Here is a 27084-nt window from a genome sequence, read left to right on the forward strand (position 1 = left end):
CTTGTGGGTAATGTCCTATGTCTTAAAGTCATTGTTCAGGTTCCTTTGTCAGAGACTGTTTTTCTTCAGAATGTTAGAAGATATCAACTAGTCATAAGGTTTTATAAAAACACAGCTACCAAGATCCGACACTTCTGTAGGCTGCTAACAGACAATAAGCAAACATTTGGTTTCTTATGAGTTTCAGTTTTGCTAGCTGTGGTTTTGTTAAGCTTTATAACCATTGCCTGTTATCCCAGACATTTTGAGTAATACTTGGGAAGGACTGTGAGCCTGTCTGGTGAAGGATCTGGCTGTACATGATATTGAGAAAGGAGACCAAGACAGGGTAATGTAAGGTTGATGAGGGAGGACACACGAAGGCAAAAAGACACATGAGCTATATAAAAGGATATAAACCTGTTTTTCCTAGTTTCAACTGTGCCATACCTTTTATTTACTTCCTTGTGGTGGATAAGGGCATAAAGGTATATTTACAAGAGAGAGTGTGAAACCCTAAGTGAGACACTTAAGTTTCAGAATTGACATTTCAACGGTACAGAACTTCACTTAGATTTATGAAGTCTTGCAACTGGACAGTGTTTCTGTGAGTGATTACTTTAACAGTGTGATGTTTTTATCTGTGAGTTCATTACCACAAAGTGGTTTTATTTAATAATAAAATATCTGGCTATAATTTCAAGTCTTCCACTTGCTAAGAATGCAAGCTAGTGAGCTACCTAATCTCTCTGTGTCTCCACATCTGAACAGACAATTATGTTTATTACCACAATGTGTCGAAAAGTTACTGAGATTGGTTTACACAAAATGATACTTGAAGGTGTCATTTCAGCTTGGAGGGCTACAGCTTAATGCAGAGTTCTTGTCTAGCCTGGGTAAGGTGCCACACCCAGCACTGAGGGAAACCTCTTCACGTGTCCAAAGGAAGACACCTTTATTGTAACATATCAAAATAAACTTATGCACATAGCCTGCTTCTTTCATTCCCTACTCTCTAACCATTCATTTCTTCACATGTCTTTGTTAATTAAAAATAATGTCTCCATAATTTACAGCTTAGGATCAAAACCAAGGACATCTTTGCAGATGTGTGCACCTTACTGGTCCATTGAGATCAGCAACCTCACTTCCTTCTCTGTGAAAATCATAGTAGCTGCAAACCAGAGCAAAGGTCAACATCCCTGCTGTCTCAGTGCCTCCCTCCTTGCTTTGGCATCGTCTGCCTTACCCTTGTGGACCAGAAGCCAAAGGGTGTAATCATCAACAACAACAAAACCTTGAGTGGACAAATGTCTGGTATGAAGTGCTGACTGCATTTGAGGTTCTTTTATCATTTTAACCTTTGCAAGTGACAGTAGAAAAGAAGGCCATGAGTACTGGCAAGATGGCTCAGTCGGTAAAGATCTCTGCCATATGGCCTGAGTGCCAATCCTGAGAACTCCATGGTAGAAAGAAAGAAACAAGCTCCTGGAAGTTGTCCATTGACTTCCACACATGTACCAAGGCATGCAACACTCCTCCTGACAATAAATAAATGTAGCACAAATTTTCAAAATATTATCATGAGGCTAACAACATAATATAGCATAATAATCTCGGATTCCATCATTCTTCACATGGGATGCAGGCTGATTCTATAGGAGGAGTGCTTTGGGATGTCTGATCTCCTCTTTCCAGTCTTTCTGCCAGGAAAGACAGAGCAGGAAATCAGAAACAGTAACTAGAATATTCTAGTAATTCTGGGAAAGTTGTTCAAGAAACACAAGGTCCCCAGACAATTCAAGAAAACACAAGTGAGATCTGGAGTCTTATTTGTTAGCTCAAACAGTAGAATGTAATTGTCATGTTTGTCTGTTTGTTTATGTATGTAAAGGATTAGACAGTGTAGCTTTCATTCACTATAGGACTTGAACTTTTAATGGAGCCATGACTAGCATGTCATGAAGAAGACGGCTTAAACTCTGAAAAGTGTCACTTCAAACTTCTAAAATCAAATGTGAATGTGTGTGAATGTGTGTGTGTGTGTGTGCACATACACATACACATATGGTATGTGTGCATGTATGTGTATCTATGTGTATGTGTATGCTGTGTATACATGTCATGTATGTAGGCATGTGTGCATGTGAATGTCCTAGGAGGGTGTATAGATATATGTGTGCACACATGAGGTGTGTACAAGTGTTTTACTTCTTTTTTACCCTTTCAAGGAAAAAGATCGAGAAAAGGAAGGGAACAGAGAACCAGACACATAGGGGAGTCTTAGTGCATGTTGAAGGCCGGATGCTTTTGGATTTCTGCATCAATTAATCTCCAAGGAATAATGAGCCTATAGATTTAAAGCATGTGCTTATTCACCATGATGAAAATATGTAAAACAAACCTTTACCTCCACAGTTCAGAAAATTCTTCCCATTTTGCTTAGATGAAGCTCTGACTAGATGTGCTGGCCATTCTGCAAATGATTGAGAGAGTGACCAGAAACGAGAAATTGAAGCCATATGGAAACTTGCTGCGCATATTTAATTGCGTGTAGCAGTGTTAACAGCATCTTGATTTGTGGCTGCAAGTAATAAATAAATTATATTAATTTTGTAGCTGTGAGCTAATTTCTCCAGAATTACTTTTTAATAACCAGCATCATGTTCACTGGTAAGATTTAAATACATTTAGCAACAAATTTGTAGACTTTTAAGTAACTCTAGATTATTATTTTGAAATCTTAAGGGTTCATTTACTAGTTCTCCTGATACCAAACTTTTAGAGAGGAAATTCTTTGGTTTAGACAGGACAATTCTGTTAAAAATAATAGTGTGCCTTCTCAGGGGTGGTCCCCACCCTATGACAGCCAGGTGGGAATAGACTGAGGGAAATTTTTGCCTTTACTTTATAGATGATTTGTCTTTATTATGTAACTTGTCGTTTCCTCTCCCCAGGTAGGTTGAAGCTAATCATGCTTTAATGCCAGTGTGAAGCCTAGAACATCACGATTGGTCCTGTTAAGCGAGGCACTTCATCCTGGAGTGATGCGTGAGGTCTGCAGGCAGCACTTGGAAGCAGTGCTCATTCTACTACTGTGGCCTCTGCCCTACTTTCTGTGTCCCAGTTTCCCCCTGGTAGAGACAATAACTGTACGCCCCTAAATGAGGATGCACATGTAAAGTACTTGTATGTGCTGTCAAATATGAGTATATTCTGTCTTTCAAAGTTTCCTATGCTGGAAGCTTGGTCCTCACCCATGGGTAAGGTGAGGAATGGGAGCTTAGAATGTGGAGCCTGGTGAGAGCCCCTTCTGTCAGTTGGAAGCATTTAAAGTCATTATAGATTGTGGGCTACTGGTCTTCATGGTCTCCTGTTTGGTCGTGTGATAGTCCCATTTTAATACTCCTCCACAATGCTGTCTGCCACTAGGTCTTCCTCAGAGGGGTGACCTAAAGCACTTCTTTTCTTTGTAAGTAGGTGCCTCAGATGCTCTACTATAGAGTTAGAAATAGACTAGCAACACATTGCATCCTTCCCTGGAGAAACCTCACTGAACATGAACTTCTGCTGTCAGTATCTGAGGGTGAAGCACAGATCTGCCTTCTGTGGACTCTGAGTTTGGGCAAATTGCTTCCCTGTTCTGAGATCCAGTCTTTGATTGCAAAATGAACATTTTGTAACAAGCATCTTTCTCCACACTGCTGAGGGCAGAGCTAGGTTACATGTGATGTCACGTGACAGTGTGACAATGCTGAGAGTCCTCAGTGGCTTCAGTGACTCCTCAGGGTTCATGTGTCTTCCTTGGTCTCACTGCTGTCATTTGGAGTGGAAAGGGTGGGCGTGGATCTCCTCTAAGTCAAACGGCCTAGTTTCCATTTTGCTTGGCTCCATGCCAAAGGAGATCTCTGAAAACAGGAAAAAGTGGTGAAAAACGACTTTAACAAATAATATCACTTATATATGACTTTGAAAATACACTAATTATTTTCCATATATAGAAATCAATGACTCCCCAGAGGACTTCAGTATTTCACACTTAACAAGAGTTTTCTGCTAGGCAAGCTCTATGTAATAGTCTGTTTTACATTATTAGTCTAATGAAACACTGAGGTTGACTTTGTATAGAGGAAAGAAGCTAACCAGGTATGGTGGCACTTGCCTGCAATCCTGGCATTTGGGAAGTAGAGACACAAGAATTAGAAGTCTAAGGCTAGGCTCATGTAGATAATGAACTCCAGCCTTGGTTATGTAAGACAAAGCACACACACACACACACACACAGAGAGAGAGAGAGAGAGAGAGAGAGAGAGAGAGAGAGAGAGAGAGAAGATATTGGCTTGCAATTTTACAGGCTGAATGTTTGACATTGAGTGTCCCTAGTGATATTGCCTTAATCCATATTATAGATTTCTATAAGAGAACATCCAAGACTAGGTAATTAATTTATAAAAGAAAGAAATACTTTTAACTCAGATTTGGCAATTAGAAGCCCAAGACTAGTCAACTCCAACTTGAAAGTGCCTCTTATGCTGTACAGCAGCAGGGCAGAAAGGTGGAAAGACAAGGGGGCAGACTGGGAAGGGACAAATGAGTTGGTTTTCCTGCTTCATAGCACTCCTGTCCATAAGAGCCTCATTAATCTCTTAAAGGCATCATTTCCAAACACTGCCACCATAGCCATTTTCAATGTGAGCTCTAGAGAAGACATGCCACATTTAAACTGTAGCATCACTTAAGTTATCACTCCTGTAGTGACTTCTGACATAGCCAACTTTTCCTATGGATATTTAACAGGGAGAAGCAAGTCATAGTAAAAACTACCACTAAACAGCACTGTGGGCTCCTGTTGTCTGACTCCTAGTGTTTCTCTGCACTGACTACCCTGTAAGCGTCCCTTCTCTCTACTCCCCTGTCACCTTTTCCTGGAACTACTTCAGAATTGGTTTCCGTGTCTTGCAGCTCTCACTATAGTGATGCTTCCAAAATGCAAAGCTGCTACAGGACCCCATTGCATGGATCCTGCTGCAGACTCTTCTGCAGCTCTGCAGGGCTTTCTGTGACATGGCCTTGGCCAGCTTCTCCAGGCTTCTCATGGGCCCATCTCTCTATGACTCCAAACACTCCTGTTGCATGGAACCTTCCAATTCCTAAAGGTAATGCTTATCTGCCACCACTGGACACTCACTGCTCCCTTGAGCTTCCTTCTGTTAATCTTATGTGAGGGTTCTTAATACATGACACCTCTTCCAAGCCAATAGTTTAATGAAAGGGAGATCCACTCTGCTTCTGCCCCTTGTGTGACACCTGGGCAGAGCATCAGAGGCAGGGTGGTGGCTGTGTGAAGGGCATAGACATCTTTGCTACACTAGAAATTCCATGAGAAGAGGTATCTGTCCTCACCCTACTCTTCACTGAATCTTCAGTGCCTTACACCAAAGCATATCAGAGTAAGGACTAAAATAATTGTCAAATGAAGGAACAATCCGTATTGTAGAGAGAGAAGGCAATGGAGACTAAGAGCCAATATTCTGAATTATTTGAAGGTGTGGGACAGTGCCCAGTTTGTGTCTGGAGTACCCTGAGCTATCTGACTCAGACAATAAGAACTTATTTTTTGCTCGAAAGTTTAATTTCTCAGAAGTGTCTGGCTAGTCTATGGCACTGCTCGATGAGCAGTTCTCCATCTGTGGGTCACAACCTTTTGGAAAATCTCTATTTCCAAAAATGTTTACACTATTATTTATAACAGTAGCAAATTACAGTTATGAAGTAGTGACAAAAATAATTTAAAAGTTGGGAGGGGTAACCACGGCATGAGGAACTGTAGTAAAGGGTCACAACATTAGGAAGTTGGGAACCACCACATTAGATTATTTTTGACATGACGTCAGGACACAAGAACTGGATTTGTATGTATTTGCAAGTCTCCAAGCCACAGTAGAGAATGAAATGTTAAAAATTCAATGGTGCCAGTTCTATCCTATGGGCTTAGTAAAGTATGGTGACATGATCAAAGACAAGTTTAGTAGAGTATGGCAATATGCCCAAAGACAAGGTTTTCCACAGTGGCAAGTATGGAGCCCTCATTGTTAGCCAGTGGTCTTGTCTTTAAGGCACTTCCATGATGGTGGCTACATTGGGTGCATGCAAACTTAGGATGCCTGAGTTTCTTCTTCTCACATGAAGAGTTATGGTGCCAGCTTAGGATCTACCAGGAACATCCTGTTATCTCAAACTGTGAGATAAACATAAAACACAACTGTAAAAGATTCCAACAACTAGTTTACTTCCTTAGATGTTAAAGAAATCAGAAATGTTCAGGAATTGCATTTTAGAATGTGCATATTTTCAAGTAAAGGCTGAGGATCATGGCCCTGTAGTGACAGAGCTGGGTGGAACACATACCTCCGTGTTTTGTCTATATACCACTGACTGGGTGGAACACAAACCTCCATGTTTTGTCTATATACCACTGACCACTCAGATGCTAGAACGAACATCCATAGTATGCCAGTGCTTCATACTCTGTGGAGCTCCTTGGCCACTGATGATGATCTACAAAGACTGGGGTGCCATTCTTGGACTTCCTTCTTCCTTCTCTCACAAATGCCACTGGGTAACTGAATTTCTCCTTCTTCCTGACATTCATAATGTGGCATTGGGCACTGAAGATTTTCTGTTGCTGAACTGGACTTCACCTGCCACCCTATGACTGCGTTCGTTGTTTGGTATGGGATCTGGATCTAGAATGGTCCCGATTAGCCAGTTTCTAAAATATATGATTTCAATTCCCTGACACATGGAAAGCGGTGGAAATGTTAACAGGTGGGTTAATACTAGGATATTTTAGGTCATTGGAGGTGGCTATTTGCTCTTGAAGAGAATTGTGGGGCCCCAGTCCTTCCTCTTCTTCTTTTTCATTTCTGAATATGAGATGAAGAGTCAGGCACTTCTATCACCACAGGCCTACTGCAAAAGGATGAATAGGCGATTGACTAGAACCCCCAAGGCTTTGAGTCAAATAATTTCTTTTGACTTTAATCTCATGCATTTGAGGCACTAAAGTAAAGCTGGCTAACACCCTTAGTAGTGAAATACGTGTGGTACTGACCCTTAGGCACATCACGGACTGTGTAATGAAGAGGCTGGTTTTGTATGTGATATAGAACCTGAGAACTGATGTTCTAGAAACAGACCCTTGAATGATAGTGATGATCAGGAAATTTTGAGCACGCTGCCAATGTTGGATCAAATTCCTGCAGGAATCAGTAAAAGTCCTCCAAACTAAACCAGTTTGCACTTCAGTTTAAGGGCCCTGCACTTTCTCAAACATAGCACTGCCTGATCCCAACTCCAGGAAAAAAAAAAAAAAAAAAGAAAGAAAAGAAATAAAGTGCCTGACACAGCATCTGGCAGGTTCTTGCTGCACAGTATAGAAGACAACTCAAGTATTCTTACCTCTCTGATGTGATGGGTCTGATTAAAGATGTAGCAGAGCTTGGAAGCAGGTTACAGGCACTATAGAACATATTACACATATGATGAGTTGCTTTTGAACATACAAATCCGACTTCACTCCCTGCATTGAACATATAATCAGCTCTCTGTTCTCTCTTTGTCTCTCTGTGTGTCTCTCTCTCTCATACACACACACACACACACACACACACACACAACTTTCAAATGAGCTGGTAATATTACCATACATGTGTATATATAAACTCTAAATTCAATGCTATTAAAATGTACCATTAATAGCCACTGAACTAAATTCGTTTCACAATCCTGCTGCCCAGCTCTAGCCTGCATTTGTTAACAGTGTTCATATCTAACAGAAGTGTCTTACACTAGTGAATTGAAAACTGTAGCTACTTTTCTCAATGGCCTGCATTATTGACTCACGACATCGGCTGATGATATCTCATCAGTGACTTCATTTCATCTTTACAGAATCCTGGAAACATTCTTACTTCAAAGATGAAGCATCTGAGTTGCGAATATTTGCTCTGTATTCGCTTTTGCTGAATGCAAAAGGTCAGTGATTCTTTGCATTATTCCATAATAGAACAAGAGTTCATATCCCCAATTATAGTCAGTAAGTCGGGAATTCTATAGTTCTGTATAGAGAGGCAGAGAGGAGGAAACATTGACCTTGCTCCCTAGGATCAAACAGTGCACTCAGATTTGCATGTTCCAAAGCGGCTCACGATCCAGATAAGACTTGAAATGTCATATGCCTTGAGTAATTGATTCTACACCATTAGAGCTGTGGGCTGCGAGCAACAAAATGCCATTACAGCAAGACAAAGGTGAAAGGTTCCATGTGGCAGATTCCCTGGGAAGTTCATGTGATTTTGAGACCTTGGAGATGAGAAGGCAGAACTTCCATAACAGGTAGAGTAAGACAGACAGATGTGCCAAGCAGGGCCTCATTCTTCACAGAGTCATGAGCAAGGCTAGGGCATCTCATTTCCTGGGGGTCCACACCATCTTCACTATCACTAGGAAGCATTTGTGTGTATACCTGACTCCTAAGATACTGTCTGAATAAAGTTGTCTTGTTTCTCTAATGAAGAGTATGCTGTGCATGCTGTCATATGCTTGTGATCGCAGTCCCAAGTAGCCTGAGGCAGGGGGAGTGCAAGCTTGAGGCCAGCCTTGGGTACCTAGTGAGATCCTGTTTCAAACGGTTAGTTAACTAGTAGTTGAACAGACAATCACTGGTCATTGATGTAATGAAACCAAATGCAAGGTTTAAAAGTGATCTTTGTTGCTGAAGGGCTATGGAATATTGATTCAGGGTTACAGTGTGAGGTTCCAGCTACTATATACATAAGATTTTATTCATGGCTTGTAACTCCACTTTTATTTCTAAGGCTATAAAAAGTGAATTCTAATCTCCCTGTTCCTGACTTAGACTTGGCCATAAAGAAATTCTCTGACCTTTTCTCATCTGATAACAAGTCATAAGACCTTCTTCATTCTAGGGGTCCCTGATCCAAACCACGAAGAAAAAGAATGTTGCACAGAAAGACCCAGAAAAAATGCTGGGGCAGACCCCATTTCCCTCACTCAGTCTATCTGCCTTATATCAGGCTCTTTCTTCCTTCCTTTCTTCCTTCCTTCCTTCCTTCCTTTCTTTCTTTCTTTCTTTCTTTCTTTCTTTCTTTCTTTCTTTCTTTCTTTCTTTCTTTCTTTCTTTTCAGGCTCTTTCTGTCCCATCACATTTAAATACAGATAGCCATGCTTCAGTTGAAGCTCCTGATAGTTTCCACAGTGACCCGAAAGGACAGGATTTGGAGTTTCCAGGCAGTTGAACATGGGTGGGGTGGTCCTGGAGGTGGTATTCCAGTGGGGACATGGCTGCTCCATGCTCTCTTCCATCTTCATCTGTGCAAACCAGTAAACATGATCATTCCCTAAGTGTTCTAAACCGCTCTACCAGGTTAAGTAAGATGGAGGAGGGCTTCTTGGTCTAGAGATGATTGGTCAGAAATACCAGGTCAGAAAATTAAAAAAAAATGTTATATATGGTGACTGATATAACAGGAGGCAAGTGTCCTTGAGGACCATGCCCACAATGGTGGATGCTGGTGCTATCTTAGTGTGAGAACCGAATGGGGTTAAGGGACACTCAGCTGGTGCCTGCAGCAGAATTGCCTGCTTGCATTGCATGTTCATGAGGAGAAATCCTTACACCTTCTGTGCTGACGGTGATATGAAGGTAGGTGAAATTAACCTTTTGCTCTGCTCTGTACCTGGGGAAAAGGGATACAAAGTTTCTGGTCCTCAGTTTCTGGTAATGCAGACGTCATATAGCTAACAGCAATCATCATCTCATCATGATTCATTTAGAACTGAATGAAGTGGGTCTCTGAAAATGCTTTATTAGCTCTGAGCTGTGGTGTATGCACAGTCGTCTTCAGTTTTAATGGGGAAGATGAAGACTGAACAAAAAATTAAGATGAATTTATTTTGTCAGGTTGAAAAGGGGAACCATGAGAGGCATTATTGCAAGGGTTTGGTGTGTTAGGGTATTTTAAGAAAGTGAATTTGGCACCAGGAAATGGATGAGGAAAAACAAGTGGAGCTGGGTAACTAACTTGGAGGCCAGTACACTGGTCCAGGGGAGATGAGCCTAGGTCTGAGATCAATGGGATGACCAGAAGGATAACAAAAAAAAAAAAAAAATGAGGAAAATATGCAGTATTATTTCTTACAGATAGAGATCACTGTTCCTAGAAAGAATTTGAACTTTGCTACCAATTTGAGTTTTCCTGTTGGGGAGAGAGGATAACTATGCACAGGAAAAGTGTAGGACACGGTGAAGCCAACTCATGAGTGAATCTGTGAAGAAACAAGTTATAATACTGTGTGGTGCAGTAGGCTATACTTTTGAACCTTCCCCAACACAGCCTCCTTTGGAAGATAAGTGTCCTAGACTTAGAGGCTGATGGTTAAAGCAAAACTAACCAACCAACCAACTAACCAACCAACCAACTAAAACCTCCTCATCGTTGGAGCTTGAATACTACATGCTTTGCAAACTATGTCTCATAGTTCAGAGAAAGGCAATGAAAGAGACAGAGAAAGCAGCTTCGTGGGAAGGTACCAATGCCCCAAAGGTGCTCAGTTACAGAGAGGTTGGTCTTCACCAATCAGCCTCATGGTGTTTTACCAGAGGAAACGTCAACCTGAACGATGTGAGTGCAAGATGAATGGCAGGTGGTACATTTTCCTTTCACACCTTGGAAACACTTAAGGGGCCCAGGGTCCTGATGGCACTTGCCTATATTCCACAAGCTGGAGATTCTGGGAGCCCATTTGCTAACAGAAATACGTGTGTTCCAAGAGGGTAGAAGCAGAAAGATGATTAGCAGGTAGGGGTGGGTGGATATAAGGTCCTAGAGAGGGAAGCAAGTAACTGGGTTGACAGCAGTCCTAAAGGCATGTCTAGGTGTCTTTCCAATCTCTTTTTTCCCTCATTTTACTGACAGGAACTGATTTTTACTCCTGGTAGAAGTATACTCTGCAAAAAGAATAAGCTTCTCCCAGCTTATGTTGGCATAAGCTAGATCTAAGTTGACAGAAGTGATCTAGTTGACAGCTGGATCTAAGTAGACACTTTTTATTTGCATGGGACTTTCATAAATATTTCCATGTGTGTTTGTGTGTGTGTGTGTGTGTGTGTGTGTGTGTGTGTGTGTGTGATCACTTGAATGTGTATCCTTTAGCCATTTTCTTTCCTTCTTAATTGGAATGAGGAATCACTGGTCAAATCCAAGCTCAAAGAGGAGATGCTCAATCCATATGGAAGACCGCAGCTACGGTGTTTTCCGTTGAGTGGTGGAGAGACTCAGTACCACAGGCAAAGATGAAGGATGCCATTCAAACATAGCAGAAGCCATGATTCCTGGCTCCTGGACCCTTTATACCCTGCTGCCTCTTCCTTTCACCTTTCAAAGTCGTTTTTCAGCATAGCATCTAGGATGCATTGTATAAAAAACTCACAGGATTTCTTAGCACTGTGAATTGTTGAAGAAAATTGATTTAGGGCCAAGGGTGATATGTAATGGGAGCGGCTGGGTGGTAATAGTGCCGGGTTCAGAAGAGGCATCTAAACGTTGACTAAGCATGGAATCCTCCTAACCCATCCTGGCCGCCATACACCCATCGTCCAACAGCATGACTGCATCTGTCAGCGGCACAGGGAGCATGAACACACAAGACAGATGTGTCTAGATTCTATAGATGTCTCCAATTCTCTGGGGTCGGCTTCTGAAATCCGCGCTCCGAAGCCGGAGTTTCTCGTGAACTGAGCTCTGAGATAAACTTGCCCAGAGCACTGGATTCTTCCTCAATCAGCCAGCTGCTTCTCTTCTTTGCTCTTCCACTTGCCAGGAGGGAGACGGAAGACCTATCTCCTGATGCAATCTCTGCTTCCAACAAGGATCTGTGACCTTGGAAAGAGTGCAGGTCTCAAATGCTTGTCTGAGCCAACATGACTCTGAGCAGATGCAGTGCTGTTCAGGCCAGACCACCGGGTACACACTACAGCAAGGATAGGAGACCAGGAAACCACACCTTCTCTACCGGAGAGGAAATGATATTGGAATGGCATGGGACAGGGAAGATATTCCTTTTCCAGATGCCTCCTCCCCCCACTTCCCCCTCACCCCCTCTCAGATAGAATGAGCAGTGACCTGGTTCCTAACGTCTGAAGGGCCACTAAGAGTCCGGCACTGCTGGACCAAGTCCCAGGGAGAGCAGCTTTTGTGCACATATGGGAGGAAGTGGGCGAAAGTCTTCCTGTGCCCAGGCAGGCGGCAGAGGGGACAGAAGGCTCTGTACCTTGGACAAACTTCTCTCCACTCTGACAGGGCACAATCCCCGCCCCCCCTCCCCTTTTTTTTTTACCTCGGTTTCCTTCCCCGGCCTCGTGGGAGTGGAGTGAACAGGTGCTCACACACGGGCTTGGGGGCTTGGAGGGGCAGTTCATCACCAGGGAGTCCCGAGCCAGCAGCTGCTCAGCCCCTTCCCTGTTTTCAGGCAGCCGCTTTGCTCACCGAAGGCCCCTGGGTTCCAGCAGGGGGTGGCAGGGACTGGGTTACATAGGAGGCCTTCTGGAGACTGGGGCACGGACCTCAAGTCTGCAAGTCCTGAGTCCCACCAGCTGCGGGGCAGGAGAAGAACAGGGTCAGCCCTGGGCAGCACCGGGGCGGGCTGGAGCTGCGGCAGACCGCCAAACGGAGATGCTACCCGCTTCCCATCTCAGCAGCCCAGTGGGGTGTAGGGAGAGTCCCTCGGCCAGGGCTGCGGTGCCCGCTAGATGGGCAAGGCCCCAGGCTGCAGGGCGCCCACTGCGGGCGGAATTCGGGCAGCGCAGCCTGAGTCCTGGAGACCACCGAGGCCGTGGGAGGTCACCTGCGTCCTGCAGCCCTGTTCGAGTGGCCAGGATGGGACTGCGCTGGCTCAGGCGGTGCCCGTGGAATCTTGCGCTGCAGCACGCTTGTCCCGCTGTCCTCCACAGGCCGCGAGCAGATGCCCACTTCCCACACCCTGGGACGCAGACCTGCCCAGACAGTCTCTCGAAGAAGGAGGAGGAGGAGGAAGAGGAGGAGGAGGAGGAGGAAGAGGAGGAGGAGGAGGAAGAGGAAGAGGAAGAGGAAGAGGAAGAGGAAGAGGAGGTCATACCACCTTGCTTTATATTCCAGGAGCGGCTCAGCCCTGTTTTAAGAAGCTAGCTCTCCGGGCATATTAAACGAAGTTTTTCCTTGTCTTTTGTTAGGAAACTTTTAATCACACATAAATTAGAATTTAGGTTCGAATCGGCCAGGCATTTAACAGGCCCAAGGAAAAAGCTTCCGTTTTAAACACTGACTCTGGGGGCTGCTGGAAAACTGCCACTGAATTTAGGCAGGAGTTGAAGGTTAGCCAGATTTACCATTGTTTCCCCAGGGTGTTTATCATTCACTGTCCCCTTTTCTTTCATTTAGGATACTTTCAAAAGAAAATTCTGGAAAACACTTTGGCGATTTTTTTTTTGTTTGTTTGTTTTTGTTGTTTAAAGAAATTTGTTTGAGCCTTTACAATTTAATCCAGAAAGATTTCTGAAATAAGGAGGTGGGATCATTGAAGACTGAAAGCAGCTGTGTGCCAGGAAATAAGTATCATACAAAAATGCCATGCTAATAAATATCCTTTGTAAGTGGAAATATCTATGTTTAATTGCTTTTAAACTGTAGAATGGAAAACACAATTATACACTGTAACAAACCTGTACAGAAAAATCCTGAACAATACAAAACAAGTGCTAATATTTTTTTCTTCATGATTGAATTAATTGTCCCCAAATTATGACACTGATAACCTCCCCCAGAATACTGTGTTTCCTCCTCTGAAAATGCTTGAAGAGGAATAGTTGTTACCAACAGAATACACTTATTTTTGTCCCTAATAAACAGAAAATTGCATAGCTTTTGATACTGTTGTGCATCCTCAAATGCATCTTTTAATTTCATGGTTAGCTCTTAATATTTTAAAAACTAAAATCTCAGAGATACATATATAAGTCCTAGTAATTATAAACACATTTTACTCATCTGATTTTTATAACATGCATTTTCATCATAACTGTACAACTGAAATAGACATTGAAGTATGCTGTGTGCATGTCTTTATTCAGCAACATCTTCTTAGACACCTTGTTCAAACCAATTAAGTGAATTTGAAAGAAACTAAAACAAGAAAGAAAAATCCTGCAGTGAGTGAGAGAGAGAGAGAGAGAGAGAGAGAGAGAGAGAGAGAGTCACAGTGTGATACAGACAAGAGGGAAGGAAAAGAAGTTCTCATACGAAAGGGATTTATTATGACATAGAAAATGGTCACAATCTTTGAAACACACTTCAGAAACTAGTAACCACCTTAGATAGAGTTGTGCCAATTACTCAGCCCACAAGCATCTGCTTTGTCTTAATTAGAGTGGGAGGTGAATGACCACTGTTTATTTTCATTTTCCTCATTAATTATGAAAAACTGCATTTAATTCATCTTGCATAGTGAGAGATTGGCTGCGCAGATGTAAGTCGTAAGGGAAGTGGCTGTCGGTGGGCAACCTGAACATGGCACCCTGCCCAAGGGGACCCCTGGGTGGCACTGCACAGTAATGCATGCCATAATTGTAATTTTTGCCATAGTCCAAGGTTTCTTCTTGCTTCAGGGAAAATATCCCATTATAGTTAATTGGGGGAGGACTTAAGGGACCTTCAAACTGAGGGCTGGCACACTCAGGGGAGGTACTTTCATAGAAGGATTCATATGCACTGCAGTAATTGTAGGGTTTCATGGACTTGGAATTATCAAGAGTCCCATGCCCTGGGGGAGTGGCCAGCTCAGGGCTGTGGTAGGGTGGGTAGAATGTGGAGTAGGGTGACCTTGTGTGGTGGGCAGCCTCCCCACCCTGACCCATCAGGAAACTTCTGGCGTTGAGCTGTAAGCAGCCTGCCACCAAGTTTGTAGTTGGCTGGGAAAGACCTTTGCATAAGTTTTGGACGAACGTGAGCAGATCCGGTCTCTTGCCAATCCTCAGAATTTCAGAAAGTGCCCAGATGTAATTTTTGGCCAGCCGTAAAGTTTCTATTTTGGACAGTTTTTGGGTTTTAGAGTAACAGGGGACCACTTTTCGCAAATTGTCCAGAGCATCATTGAGGCCGTGCATCCGGTTCCTCTCGCGCGCATTAGCTTCCTGTCTCCTGAACTTGACCCTTTCCAGTCGTAGTTTGGTGGTCTTTTTTTTCCTGAGCCCCCTCCTTCTGGACAAGCCATTCTCATCTTCTTCCTCTCTGTCTTCCTCCTCCTCCTCTTTCTCGGTTTCTTCTCCAGGGGCCCTTTTAATGCTCTTTCCTCGAAGGACAACTTGTTTTGGGAAGCTCTCTGGTTTCTTAATTTGTTTCTGGTCCTCACATTGTCTAGCAAACTTTCTGCACATCTGGGATTCGGGCATTACGACAGACTCGTCAAACGGTAGTGTTAACATGGTTCTTTAACCTTAATTTACCTGAAAAAAAAATGCCAGCACAGTATTTAAAGTGTTTTCATTTTTAGCTTTGGTATACTTCAAATATATTTGATGACTAAATTGTTAAGACTCCGAGAGCACACGAAAAACACTGATTCCAGGACTCTTATATTAAAAAAAAAATTTGAGTTTGCACAGATCGACAATCACAAAGACATTGATCTATGCAGAAGCCTTAATTTATACAGGCAAGTTATAATTATCAAAAGAAAATATAAAAGAAAATACTTATTAGAGATGATCACATTTTCTATTTCTCTTGGATTTTAAACTGGATTTTTAATACACATGGAGTGGAGTTAAAGCAAATAAAAGCATGACATAATAATGCAGACTTTCATTAATTCTAATTCCCCTGAGAACAAAATAGAAGAGAAACCAATGTTTAAAACGAAAAGTATTCTCTCTACCATAAGCTAACAAACTGAGGGGGTTTTGTTAGAAAAAAATATTCCCCAACTTTATTTCCTGTTAACCTCAAACTGGGAATTTAGATAAGTGACTGTAGAACATGCAGACTTAAAGAAAAGATCAATCAGATCAAATTTAAAATTGATTTTTTTTCTGATGAGTGAAGAACTATGTAAGAGAGTGCTGCCCTCCCAGCCTCAAGGAAAGGAAAAGGGAGTGGACTCATTCGAAAATAAAACTATAAACAAATGGGAAAAAAAACTCACAAACATTACTGGCATTTTTTTTAAATCAAAGCAAATGTTGCAACTGCTTTAACATCTAAGAATTCCCCCAATGTAATTGTCTGTTTACTGCTGTTCCGCTCCTAGTGTTTTTGTTCTAAGAGCCACGGAAGTCTCCCTCTAGCTAATATCGGACAGGAACGGTCCACGGATTCTGGCTGCAATTGTGCACGTGTGTTCAGAATCCCAAATGAAAGGGGAAAATAATTTGTGTTTAAAATGCATTTTTTTTGTTTTTGTTGGGTAAAGCAGCAAATATTTTTCATCTAAAGTCTTCAACCAAATAGGCACATTAAAACAGAGACTTTTAATTTAACAATTTCCAGCCCCTCACTACACACACATATACACACACATACACACACACAATATACACATATTTGCAATGTTACATAATAGCAATGAAAGTATGTGATAATTATATCATAAGAATGAAATATGATAAGAACTTATAGATGGCAAAGAACATAGAAATACTCTAAGACAGTGATACTGTATCTTTAAATACTTGCATGCAAAGCCAGCATCAATTGAGTATATCTTTATTTATATTACCTTAGGTTTTAATTTCATTCAATAATCAGTTTTCATTTTGGATCTTCCAAATCTTTTCAGGCTGAGTGTCGCATCGTCTCCTGGAGCCTCTAGATCTGTGTGTATCTGCACTATCTCATTGATCTCTAAAAAGTGACATTGATGCCAACTGCCAGAGCTGGTACCCATGCCATCTGCTAGTGACGTCACAGGGCAGAGAGAGCCATGTGATCCTCTCTTGGGACCTTCATTCTGCACTGATCATCTGGCATCCCTGTAAGTGGGTACCAGCATTCATGCATCAACACAGGAGGTTAGACTGATAGGGAAAAAAATCTGCACCAGCCTTTTACATACAGTAGGTGTGTTTCTCTTCTAGCTGCTCGGGTCTCACTGGCAATCTGTAGAAAGAGCTGGGTTAGTGATGGGTTTCGCCCTGCCAATGGTGCAACTGTTAGGCAGTCGTTAATATTCCATTCATTTGCAAGGTGGGCTTTTGTGTGAGTGAGAGAGGTTTTTGTTGTTTGTGGGGTTGTTGTTTTGCAAGGATCACCAGCTCCTCCTGGTGCATCTGGGTACCAGGGAAGGAGAGCCTTGTGTGGGAACTAGAAGCTGGGGTTGGATGCTGAAGGAAACCAAGATTAAGGTCGACAAACGGGTCAGCAAAGGGCTTCTTATTTCCCTGTTTTTCTTTACGGCATGTGACTTATGGGTGTGCCTGTGTGTTTTTCTATTCCCGACTTCTTTGCTTCTCAGGATTTCAGAATAAAAGATCAGTTTCTCCATCTGGGGTCTGTGAAAGACATCTTCAAATGCTCCCTTACACTTGCTGCTGTCTTTTCCGCAACTTTTCAGAAGGAGTGTATGCAGACAGAACCGCATACAGACCAATTGCAGAGAGTCTTTGGCTAGATTTTGCCCACCGCTGAGCCACTAACTCCACTCAGTTACTCTCCCTGATCTCCTGGTGTTAACCTGCTCGTGCTTTCTCCCTTCAGACACAATAAACAGGAAAACCATTGCTTCCATTTGCTGCTTTTCTCCCCTTGACATGCGGCAGCAGGACATTTTACTTAATTTTTAAACCAAAGGTTTAACTTCCTTAATTTTTTGGAGCTTTCATTATTTTTTTTTCTCTGCCCTACTAATTTTATCCTTGCTACCTTGTTTTCTCTAGACCCAGATTCACTTAAGTATCTTATTGTTTTAACATCAGTGTCCTGTTCTATTTTTCCTTTTCCCTCCTTCCCCCCTCCTGGTGCCTTTTTAACGAAGCAGGGCAGAAGCAGTTAAGCAGAGCTGGCAAAGCCCTTTTAACGAAACAGGATGTAAAGCTAGGGGCCAGCCCTCCACTCCTCTCCTGCTCTGAGACACCTCCTTCCCGAACAGACATATTATTTTAGGGACACCCGAAAAAGGCAAAATGTGAACTTTTGAAAAAGTGAAACAAACAAATAAAGACAAGCCGTATTGTTTGACAGCTGCACAATATTTGGCTCTAATGTGGAAGAGTGTATAATTCCTGGCAGCCTGGCATGGTTAAGGTTGTGTTAGCACTTCCCTTATAAATTCCACCTTTGAAAGATTTAGAATTCTGCCGCTTTAATACACTTTGGATCCAACCAAACTGGCACCCAGGTTCAGTTCTGCTCCTTTTACCCTACTCAAGTCTATCCCCTTACAAAAAGTTTGTCTGACCTTTCCTGAAAGGTTGTAGAAAAGATCGAGGGTTGACCAAAAGAAAGATGCTAGGTAAAAGTAGTTTTTATCTTTCTTAAAGAGGCAGTAAAAAAAAAAAAAAAAAAAGAAAGAAAGAAAGAGCATAAATTCAAAACACTAGTAAATCTATTAATTTATAGATTAAAACAGGTCGGTGGGCCTAACTTGTATTTTACACTAAAACTTGTCACATCAGTCATTTTAGAATATGCAGCTGAGTATAGTTTTACTAGTGATGTTTTAAATATATTTTGTGTAGCTTTTGGTTCAACATCTAAATGTGATTTTCTATAAATACCAAGAATATCGATAGAAAGGCAGATGCTGGTGTCAGTTGTTCTCATGTGTGATTTAATTTTTAAATGTGAAGGAGGGGAAAAACATCAGATTCCTGAGCTACGAAGGCAGGCAGAGCCGCCTTGGATCTCCCATGTTGCACCTGTTCTAAGTCCCCAGGAACTAGCTATATTGTATTAAATGTGTCACAGACACAGAAGTTCAAAGCCAGGAACAACCTGATTTGATATGTCTGTAGAAAATTATTACCAATGTAACACACGGGAAAGACTGATCCTCCTATATTTTACACTTACATGTGGAGAGAGAGAGAGAGAGAGAGAGAGAGAGAGAGAGAGAGAGAGAGAGAGAGAGAGAAAACACATTGGTGGCTGCTGTTCTATTCCTGCTGGTAACATGAAAGGAAAGCCTTTGGTAATGAAGTGATGAGGAGCTGGGCAACAAAGAGTGTTCACAGATTCTGATTGTTTATTATTATATTAAATACTTAATTTTTCTTTATTCTTAAAAAAAAGGCAGGAGTGGAGACTGACAATTGTTAGGTGAGGGTTCATTCAGGATTCAGCGTGTTTATACAATAACTTTTCCAGAAATGTTCTTGCGCATTTCCTAGGGTAGTTCCAGGTATGCAAATGTCTGTGGTGTCTGTACCATCTACCAGAGTGGCTCTTCTAATCTCTGCTAAGAAAGCATATTAACACCCGGGTTCCCACCAGGTTTACACGCAGACACTCTCATGCCTTGGCCAGGAAGTTGTCAGCTCCTCACTCACGTTTCCTCTCATTCCCCAGCCTTCCCTCATATGAAACTTTCCGTCTCCACATTGGTTCAGTGTCACTGCTATGATTCTTTGGATAACAGTTTTCTGTTGTTGTTTCTGTGGTCATGGAATTTCACATTTGCAGTATCCGGTGCCTGTCTCTCTACTGTTTCTCGTTCCACTGACAAGTTCTCACATATTAGTTACAGAAATAAGCTGCAGACAATTTTAACATGATTTGACTTGGATTTTTGCAAGAAAATGAAGACCCCAAGTTCAAAATCGCAGGCTCATCTGCTATTATTTTCTTTGCTTCCGTGGCAAAGGGCAACAGGGTAGAATTCTTAGCAAACCCCCCCCCCCACCCCTGCAGAACACAGTTCCTTCTGTGGATGTGGGCCATTCTTAGGGGTTGGATTTTTTTTTTTTTTTTTTTTTTTTTTTTTATGGTTAGGCAAGTGCTCCAGGCAGTCAGGAGACACATGAGCAAGCTCAGTGTAGGTTCACTGAGTTTTTTAACTCTTTGATTTCCACTGGCTCGACATGGTTTTACAGTGTGGTAGAATATATATTGGAAAACAGCCCTCAGAGTAAAGAAAATCATTTTTTTTTTTTTTGAAAAAAAAAAAATGAAGCAAGTGGAGAAGCATCCTTACTCCACTTGGTTCCTTTAAGGGCGTAAAGTAGACAGCACATAGATGCGGCAATGTTTTGTTCACGCCCTCATACAAATTACTTAATAAACATCCCTTTAGACTTCCCATTGTGAAGGATGAACTGCAGGGCATGTGGTCTACTGGTCTCACACAAGCCCACACCTGGCAGTCTTCTGCTGCAAGCTTTTGTGAAAAGCAGTGCTAGGTTCTTCTTCCCAGAAGCACAGTTCATCATTTTCCCCTACAGAAGGTACTTTTCATTTATTCATCCAACACATGTGTTAGGATCATTTTCTAATTTGTTATTAAATTAAAGCACCTAGATCTATGGACTGAAAATTTCTGACTAAAAACATTGGGTATGAGTAGGCTGATTATTTTAATCCAGTTTAAAGGAAAGAATCAATACTTTATTAACTTTTTGGTATCACTACAAGAAAATATCTAATTTCCTTTTGGCTTTAAAAATGAGGAAATCTGATTTGTTAAGCCTGATTTCTACTCTTTACTGATACTGAACTAGGTATTTTTGTTATATTTCAGCATATGTAATATAATGGTTATTTAATTTGTGTGTGTGGTTGTGTGTGCGCGAGTGCACATGCACACCAGTGTATTTGTGCATGAATGTACTCCATGCACACATGCACACATGTGAGCTACACGTATGCGTATAGGTGAATGCAAACAATGGAGGTCAGAAGTCAACATGGGCTATCTTCCACTATCAACCCACATCTTGCTTTTTGAGATAAAGTCTCTCTCACCGAGCCTGGAATTCACTGAGACGCAGCTAGAGTGGCTGTTGGTGTGCTCTGGGAACCTGACTGTCTCGAGCCCTCCAACCCACGGCTGCGGATGCTGCTACCACACCCAGCATATACGTAGGCGATTGGAATCCAAACTCAAGTCTGGGTACTAACGTACTTTATGCACTGAACCACCTCTTCAGCCCACAATCAATATTTTAAATAGGGAAAACAGAAAAAAGCATTATTTTTTCTGTTACATCCATGCATTTTGTGAGACTGGAGCAGGCACTTCAGACAAGATCTTGAAGGTTTTTTGTTTTTTTTTTTCAGAACTGCCCTGCTTTGAGTAGCCCAGGCTGTTCTGGGGCGTGTGACACTTTCCTCCTGCTTCTGCATCCACAGGGCTGCTGGCAAGTGCCACTGCACAGATGAAAATTGTACTTTTATACGAACAATTTTTAAATTGGAATACATATTGGAAGAGATATCATTGTGGTAGTCTAGAGCATAGAGTATTTTAGTAGGCTTTCCATCCCCCTCAGCTTCCCCCACCTCTCTGCTTCCCATAACCACTTGCTTCCTTCCATAACTCTCTTGCAGCCTTCCTCGGCCTCTTTTCATTTTCCATGTCCTATGAGTCCTGTTACCCTCTCCCCATCCTTCCTCACCACCTATGTGTTTCCATCATAGTTTTTAGGTTTTATATTTACAGGTGTGTGTGTGTGTGTGTGTGTGTGTGTGTGTGTGTGTGTGTAAAACAGACTAAGATACACTTGTGAGCAAGAACATGTGCCTTTGTTTTCATGTTACTTCTATCAATTTTAAGCTTTCAAAACTACACATATTCCTGCAGATTCTCTACGAATGAAATTCCATTGTGTCTATCACATTTATATGCGTATTCATCCCTTGATGGGCAGCTAGTTGTTTCCATGTGCTTTCCAACTGCACTTCTGAAATCACGCCTCCTGTCATGACTGACTGAGAGAGTACAGGGGCTTCTCAAATAGGGATTCTTGGGTGTCCTCACACACGGATTCCTGGATGTCCTCAAACAGAGATTCCTGAAAGTCCTCAAACAGGGATTCACAGATGATGTTCAAGAGTTAATGCTGCCTGAAGTGCAGTGTAACTACGCATACATGAGTACAGAAACACATTTCTATAGGCAGGTTCCCACTCTGACTCTAGGAGAGTGATAAATCTATCTCACAGACCTCGGAGTGTAGCTCAGTCCTGCTCGTCCTACCTGTCACACATTTGTTCATTCATTGACTTACCTCCTCTCCAAATACTTAGCAAATAGCTATTTTGGAGTAAATCTTGACTCTTCCCTAAGGCATCTGCTCTGCACTATGTCTCTGACAGCCCACAAATGGTGTTCAAGTCAGCCCCAGAGGCAGCCAGTGTACACAGAAGCCAGACCGTGTCTGTGCTCAACCCCCCAGTGACACTCTGTTCTGATTAGGTTTTACTCAACTTGATACAAGCTCCAAGTCAACTGGGAGGAGAGATCCCCAACTGAGAAAATGTCTCCATCAGATTGGCCTATGGGCAACTGAGAAAATGTCTCCATCAGATTGGCCTATGGGCAACTGAGAAAATGTCTCCATNTGTCTCCATCAGATTGGCCTATGGGCAACTGAGAAAATGTCTCCATCAGATTGGCCTATGGGCAACTGAGAAAATGTCTCCATCAGATTGGCCTACGGGCAACTCAGTGGGGGTGTTTTCTTTATCAACGACTGATATGAGAATGAGTCACAGCTGGGTTAACAAGTGATATGTGTCATGAAGAAAATCCAAACTACTTTATAGGCAGAAGCCCATGTATGAAATGGAATCAACACACACTGAATTACGATTACAGGTTAGTTGTGAGTATTCAGAGGGGCATAGGACAGTCCAGGCTGTGGTGCTGGGGAGTTGGCAGTCTTCACAGAGAGACAGATAACAAAGATGCATGAAATTTCCCCATTGGAGAGGGACAGATGGCAAACACGCATGGAATTTCCCTACTGAAAGGTACAGCAAATTTAGGGAAGATCTATTCAGGTGAAGGATCTGTAGTGCTCTCTGCATCTTTCCCATGGTTGGGAGAAAGGACAGGGCAGAGGTCAGAGGTCAGAGCAAGTGTTATCTTCCCCGTTTCCTGGGAGGACCAGCAGCTGTATAGCATGAGCTGGGCTCTGATCAAAAAAGACTTTGTAGATCACAGTCATGTTTTCAGACATTAGAGGACACAGTACAATTTAACATTTGCAAAGTTCACCCTGGGCTAGGGTGTGGCTCCATGGTACAGCACATGATCAGGATGAATTCATTAGGTCCTGGGTTTCATATATGGAAGCAAACACAAACCCAAAACAAAATAAGGAACAAAAAGATGAGAAAGAAAAGTTCACTGTAGATGCCCCGAGGAGATTTGGATGAGAAAAAGAAGAAAGAGAGAAAAGACTGACTGGGCATGCTGAAACCTAAGGACTTTGGGGAAACTGAAAAAAAAAAAAAAAAAGCCTCTTTTACCTCTTTTACTATCCTTCCATTTCATTTCCTCCCTGAATCAGGAGATAAGATTCTCATGGAAGAGTCATTCTCCCTACACCCTGCCAGCAAGGAAAGCATTGCCCTTCCCTTTTAAGACACACAGACACAGAAGAATTTGCAAAGCAGGCTTTCCAAGATATGATGGGAAACCTTGATTGTCAAAACGATTGGTAGGGCATTAGTAAAGAACACCAGGGAGTGGATAAATCCAAAAGAGGAATTCGTGCCATGAGTAGGCACAGCACCGTCCCATAGGCTGGAAACACACACACACACACACACACACACACACACACACACACACACACACACACGTCCTTCCTGGCTTCCGTAATGTTCCATAATGTGAACTGTTCTGATTCAACAGAAACCTCCAGAACCATAATCCAAACTAAATTCCCTCTTAAGTCTCTTTATGAGAAGGTAATTCTCTAAGTTCTCATCACCAGGCCTCACTTCATCCCCTTCACCTCCTCATAACCTCTATAATTCATCAGCCCTACTACAGAAAATGTCAAGGCATGACTGTTTCTTGGGGCTTCATTCCTTATTAGGGTCCCTACATTGTATAACATTTACTGAAGAAAATGTGTGCTTTTCTCTATCCTTTTTATATAGCCTCTTCCATGAATTTACAATTGGTTAGTGATTATTTTCTTTACCTACAGAATTTACAAAGACTGGAAAGAACAAGACTGGGAGGTCCATGGGTCACTGGAGGCCTTGGGAATGAAAAGAAGAGGAGACACAAGGTGTTTTGGTGAAAAACATCAACAGAGTTTTAACATGGAGTTTTAACAAGTTAACAAAAATTAACAGAATAGGTCTGGATTGACATAGGAACATTTTTATATAAATGATGATGATGATGATGATGATAATGATGATGATGTTAGCATGATGATAATGTAGTCACTAGCAATATGCCCATTGACAGGATGAGTGTTCCACAAGCATAAGTTCATTCCATCACATGGTACATACAACTTTCCCCCATAGGAGACTATGAGACCTAATCTATTTGATCAGGGATACTCAGGCTTGAAGTGGGAAAGTCACAGTTTAAACATGGGTATCTCTGCCTACAGATCCCATTTTCCTGACTCGGATACCTTACAAAGTTAATAATTGACCCCTGACATGATGTTGCAGCTGGGAATTGAGATGAGATTGTGGGTTCAAGGCTACCATGGGCTACACCACAGAAAGACCCAATTCCCTTCGGTTCAATCCAAACCAAACCATATCACATTAGATATAATAGAAAAACTTAACCTTGAATCCATGTGCAAGGTACACAAAGGATGCCCTTATTAATGCATCTAGTGAATGAACAACTACATGTTGTTTATTACGTTTGTGTGCACAGGTGAGTGACAGATTGTTGGGACATGAAATCATCTTTCACCATAGTGACCATCATTGTGACGCCAAAGCCTGGCTGCTGAGAGGACTGGAGGCTTGAGCTGCTCATTTATTCTTTCCTTTCTCTTCATTTCCATTGAAACAACAGGGTACCCGGGGCTGGGTGCTTAAAATAAAAGAGGTGAGTTCAGTGTACTATTTCAGATGCATAATACTAGCCCTAGCTAGGACCTTATGGTGAATGGTACCACAATGGCACAAATATATGGGAGAGGGAGAGATCATATTGACAGATGGGAAGGTAAGAGCAAAACTCAGGCTTGCTCTCATAGCAACTTGCTGTCTGAAGAACCATGTCAGGAGCTATAACAACTATGTTAATCTCATGTGAGGGCTATGCTGACTGCCTACTACCAGGCCTCCAGTTCCTAAAGGACCAAGCACCTTCACATGCAAAAGCCCAATTCATTATTCGTCTTTTAGTATTTTGGATTTCTGGTTGGTTTGCTCTATTTTGTTAGAGAATCTCATCTAATTACAATATATTCTTCATTTGTGTTTTAAAATAGCAATGCCAACCCACTGTTATTATAACATATGTGGCAAGTTGCTGTTCCTGGGGTGGTGATAAATTTGAAGCGATCCATTCACATCCTTGTGGGTTGGAATTAATTGTTCTCTTCTGATTTCCCACTTTATTTTATGCTTCTATTACTGTGGTTCTCATAATTTGCTTTGTAGTAGCTGTTTGCGAATGCATCTGTCGCCTGTACTGACCGGGATTTCTGTTTGTTTGTTTGCTTCACTTTGTTTTGTTGTGAATACATCACACAACACACTAAATTACATAGTAGGGATTCAGTATATATTAGCAGTAGAGTCAAGTTGACCAGTTGTAGTTATGGCATATTTGGCTGCAGACTACTTTAGAGCAATGAGGCCCATCTGTCAATCAAAGCTGTGATCTTTGCTTCGTTAGCTCTGGGATTTAGCCGAGAGACAAGTCAGTGAGAGAGAGCTACATACCCTACATCCCATTGAGTTAGATTGTAGATTATAGAATTCTTTCAACTAAATAATCTACTGTGGAAAACAAGAGTTCTAGCTTATGAGAGTAAAGACCCATGATTCTACCCAGTCAGCCTATGAAATTTAAACCCAGCACTGGAGGTTCTTCTCCCCTCCCCCCCAAAAAAAAAGTCTGATTTGGTACTAATTATTTTCTTAAAAAGTTGGAGCAACTCTTTCACTGAGCAGTTTGCATCCCATTTTGGCCACCAGTACTAGTATAAGATCCAGTCTAAGACAGTGACTGACACATGGTTTCAAACTCTCTTATTAGCCAGTGTTGCTTTCTGGAAGAAATGCATCATTAGCCTTTCTATTCAAAGTTTAAGCACTCCTCAGGCTGGCTTCTCTGTTATTGGCAAAATGTGAGTTTGGCATGCTGCAAGGGAAGATAGCTTTCTGCAGCTCTCTGTGTGGATGTAGACATGGTGGATGAAGGAGAATACTGTCCCCCACACAGTCCTCACTGTGTTGGTTATTAGGCTGCTCAGAAACACATATGTTTAATGGAATAATGAGAATGAGAGGCAAATAATGTTCATAATAGTCTTCTGTTTTCCAAAACACCCCCCTTCCAGAATAACATCTCTCTTACAAGCAATCCATGCAGAGCAGGTGCTGAGAAACTCAGTGAATGAGGTGAAATCAGCCACCAAATACAGACACTATTGCATATGCCATCAAGATTATGCTGAAAGGACCCTGATATAGCTGTCTCTTGTGAGCCTATGCCAGTGCCTGGCAAATACAGAAGTGGATGCTCACAGTGATCTATAGGATGGAACACAGGGCCCCCAATGGAGGAGCTAGAGAAAGTACACACGGAGCTGAAGGGGTCTGCAACCCTATAGGTGGAACAACAGTATGAATTAATCAGTGTCCCCAGAGCTTGTGTCTCTAGCTGCGTATGTAGCAGAAGATGGCCTAGTCGGCCATCATTGGGAAGAAAGGCCCTTTGGTCTTACAAACTTTATATGCCCCAGTACAGGAGAATGCCAGGGTCAAGAAGTGGGAGTGAGTGGGTAGGGGAGCAGGGCGGGGTAGGGTATAGGGGACATTTGGGATAGCATTTGAAATGTAAATGAAGAAAATATCTAATAAAAAATTTAAAAAAAAGAAAAGAAAAGCAGAT

General features: G+C 42.1%; 1 protein-coding gene and 1 long non-coding RNA gene across 2 annotated transcripts in view; one reads left to right on the forward strand and one right to left on the reverse strand.

Annotated features, from left to right (window-relative positions):
- Positions 1–13687: 13687 nt before the first annotated feature.
- On the reverse strand, positions 13688–17109 carry Neurod6 (neuronal differentiation 6). The gene is made up of 2 exons (XM_021190484.1): positions 16810–17109; positions 13688–15538 (listed from the first exon to the last, which is right to left on the reverse strand). Exon 2 carries the CDS (start codon positions 15515–15517, stop codon positions 14504–14506), a length of 1014 nt encoding a protein of 337 aa, XP_021046143.1. The 5' UTR covers positions 15518–15538; positions 16810–17109; the 3' UTR covers positions 13688–14503.
- Positions 17110–20424: 3315 nt separating this feature from the next.
- Positions 20425–27084, forward strand: part of LOC110314148 — a 10801-nt gene continuing 4141 nt past the window's right edge. Inside the window, exons 1-2 of the long non-coding RNA XR_002380157.1 lie at positions 20425–20470; positions 24188–24271. This is a non-coding gene — a long non-coding RNA (uncharacterized LOC110314148). The remainder of the gene's footprint in view (positions 20471–24187; positions 24272–27084) is intronic.

The sequence above is a fragment of the Mus pahari genome, chromosome 2, assembly GCF_900095145.1.
Source record: "Mus pahari chromosome 2, PAHARI_EIJ_v1.1, whole genome shotgun sequence".
Lineage (NCBI taxonomy): Eukaryota > Metazoa > Chordata > Mammalia > Rodentia > Muridae > Mus > Mus pahari.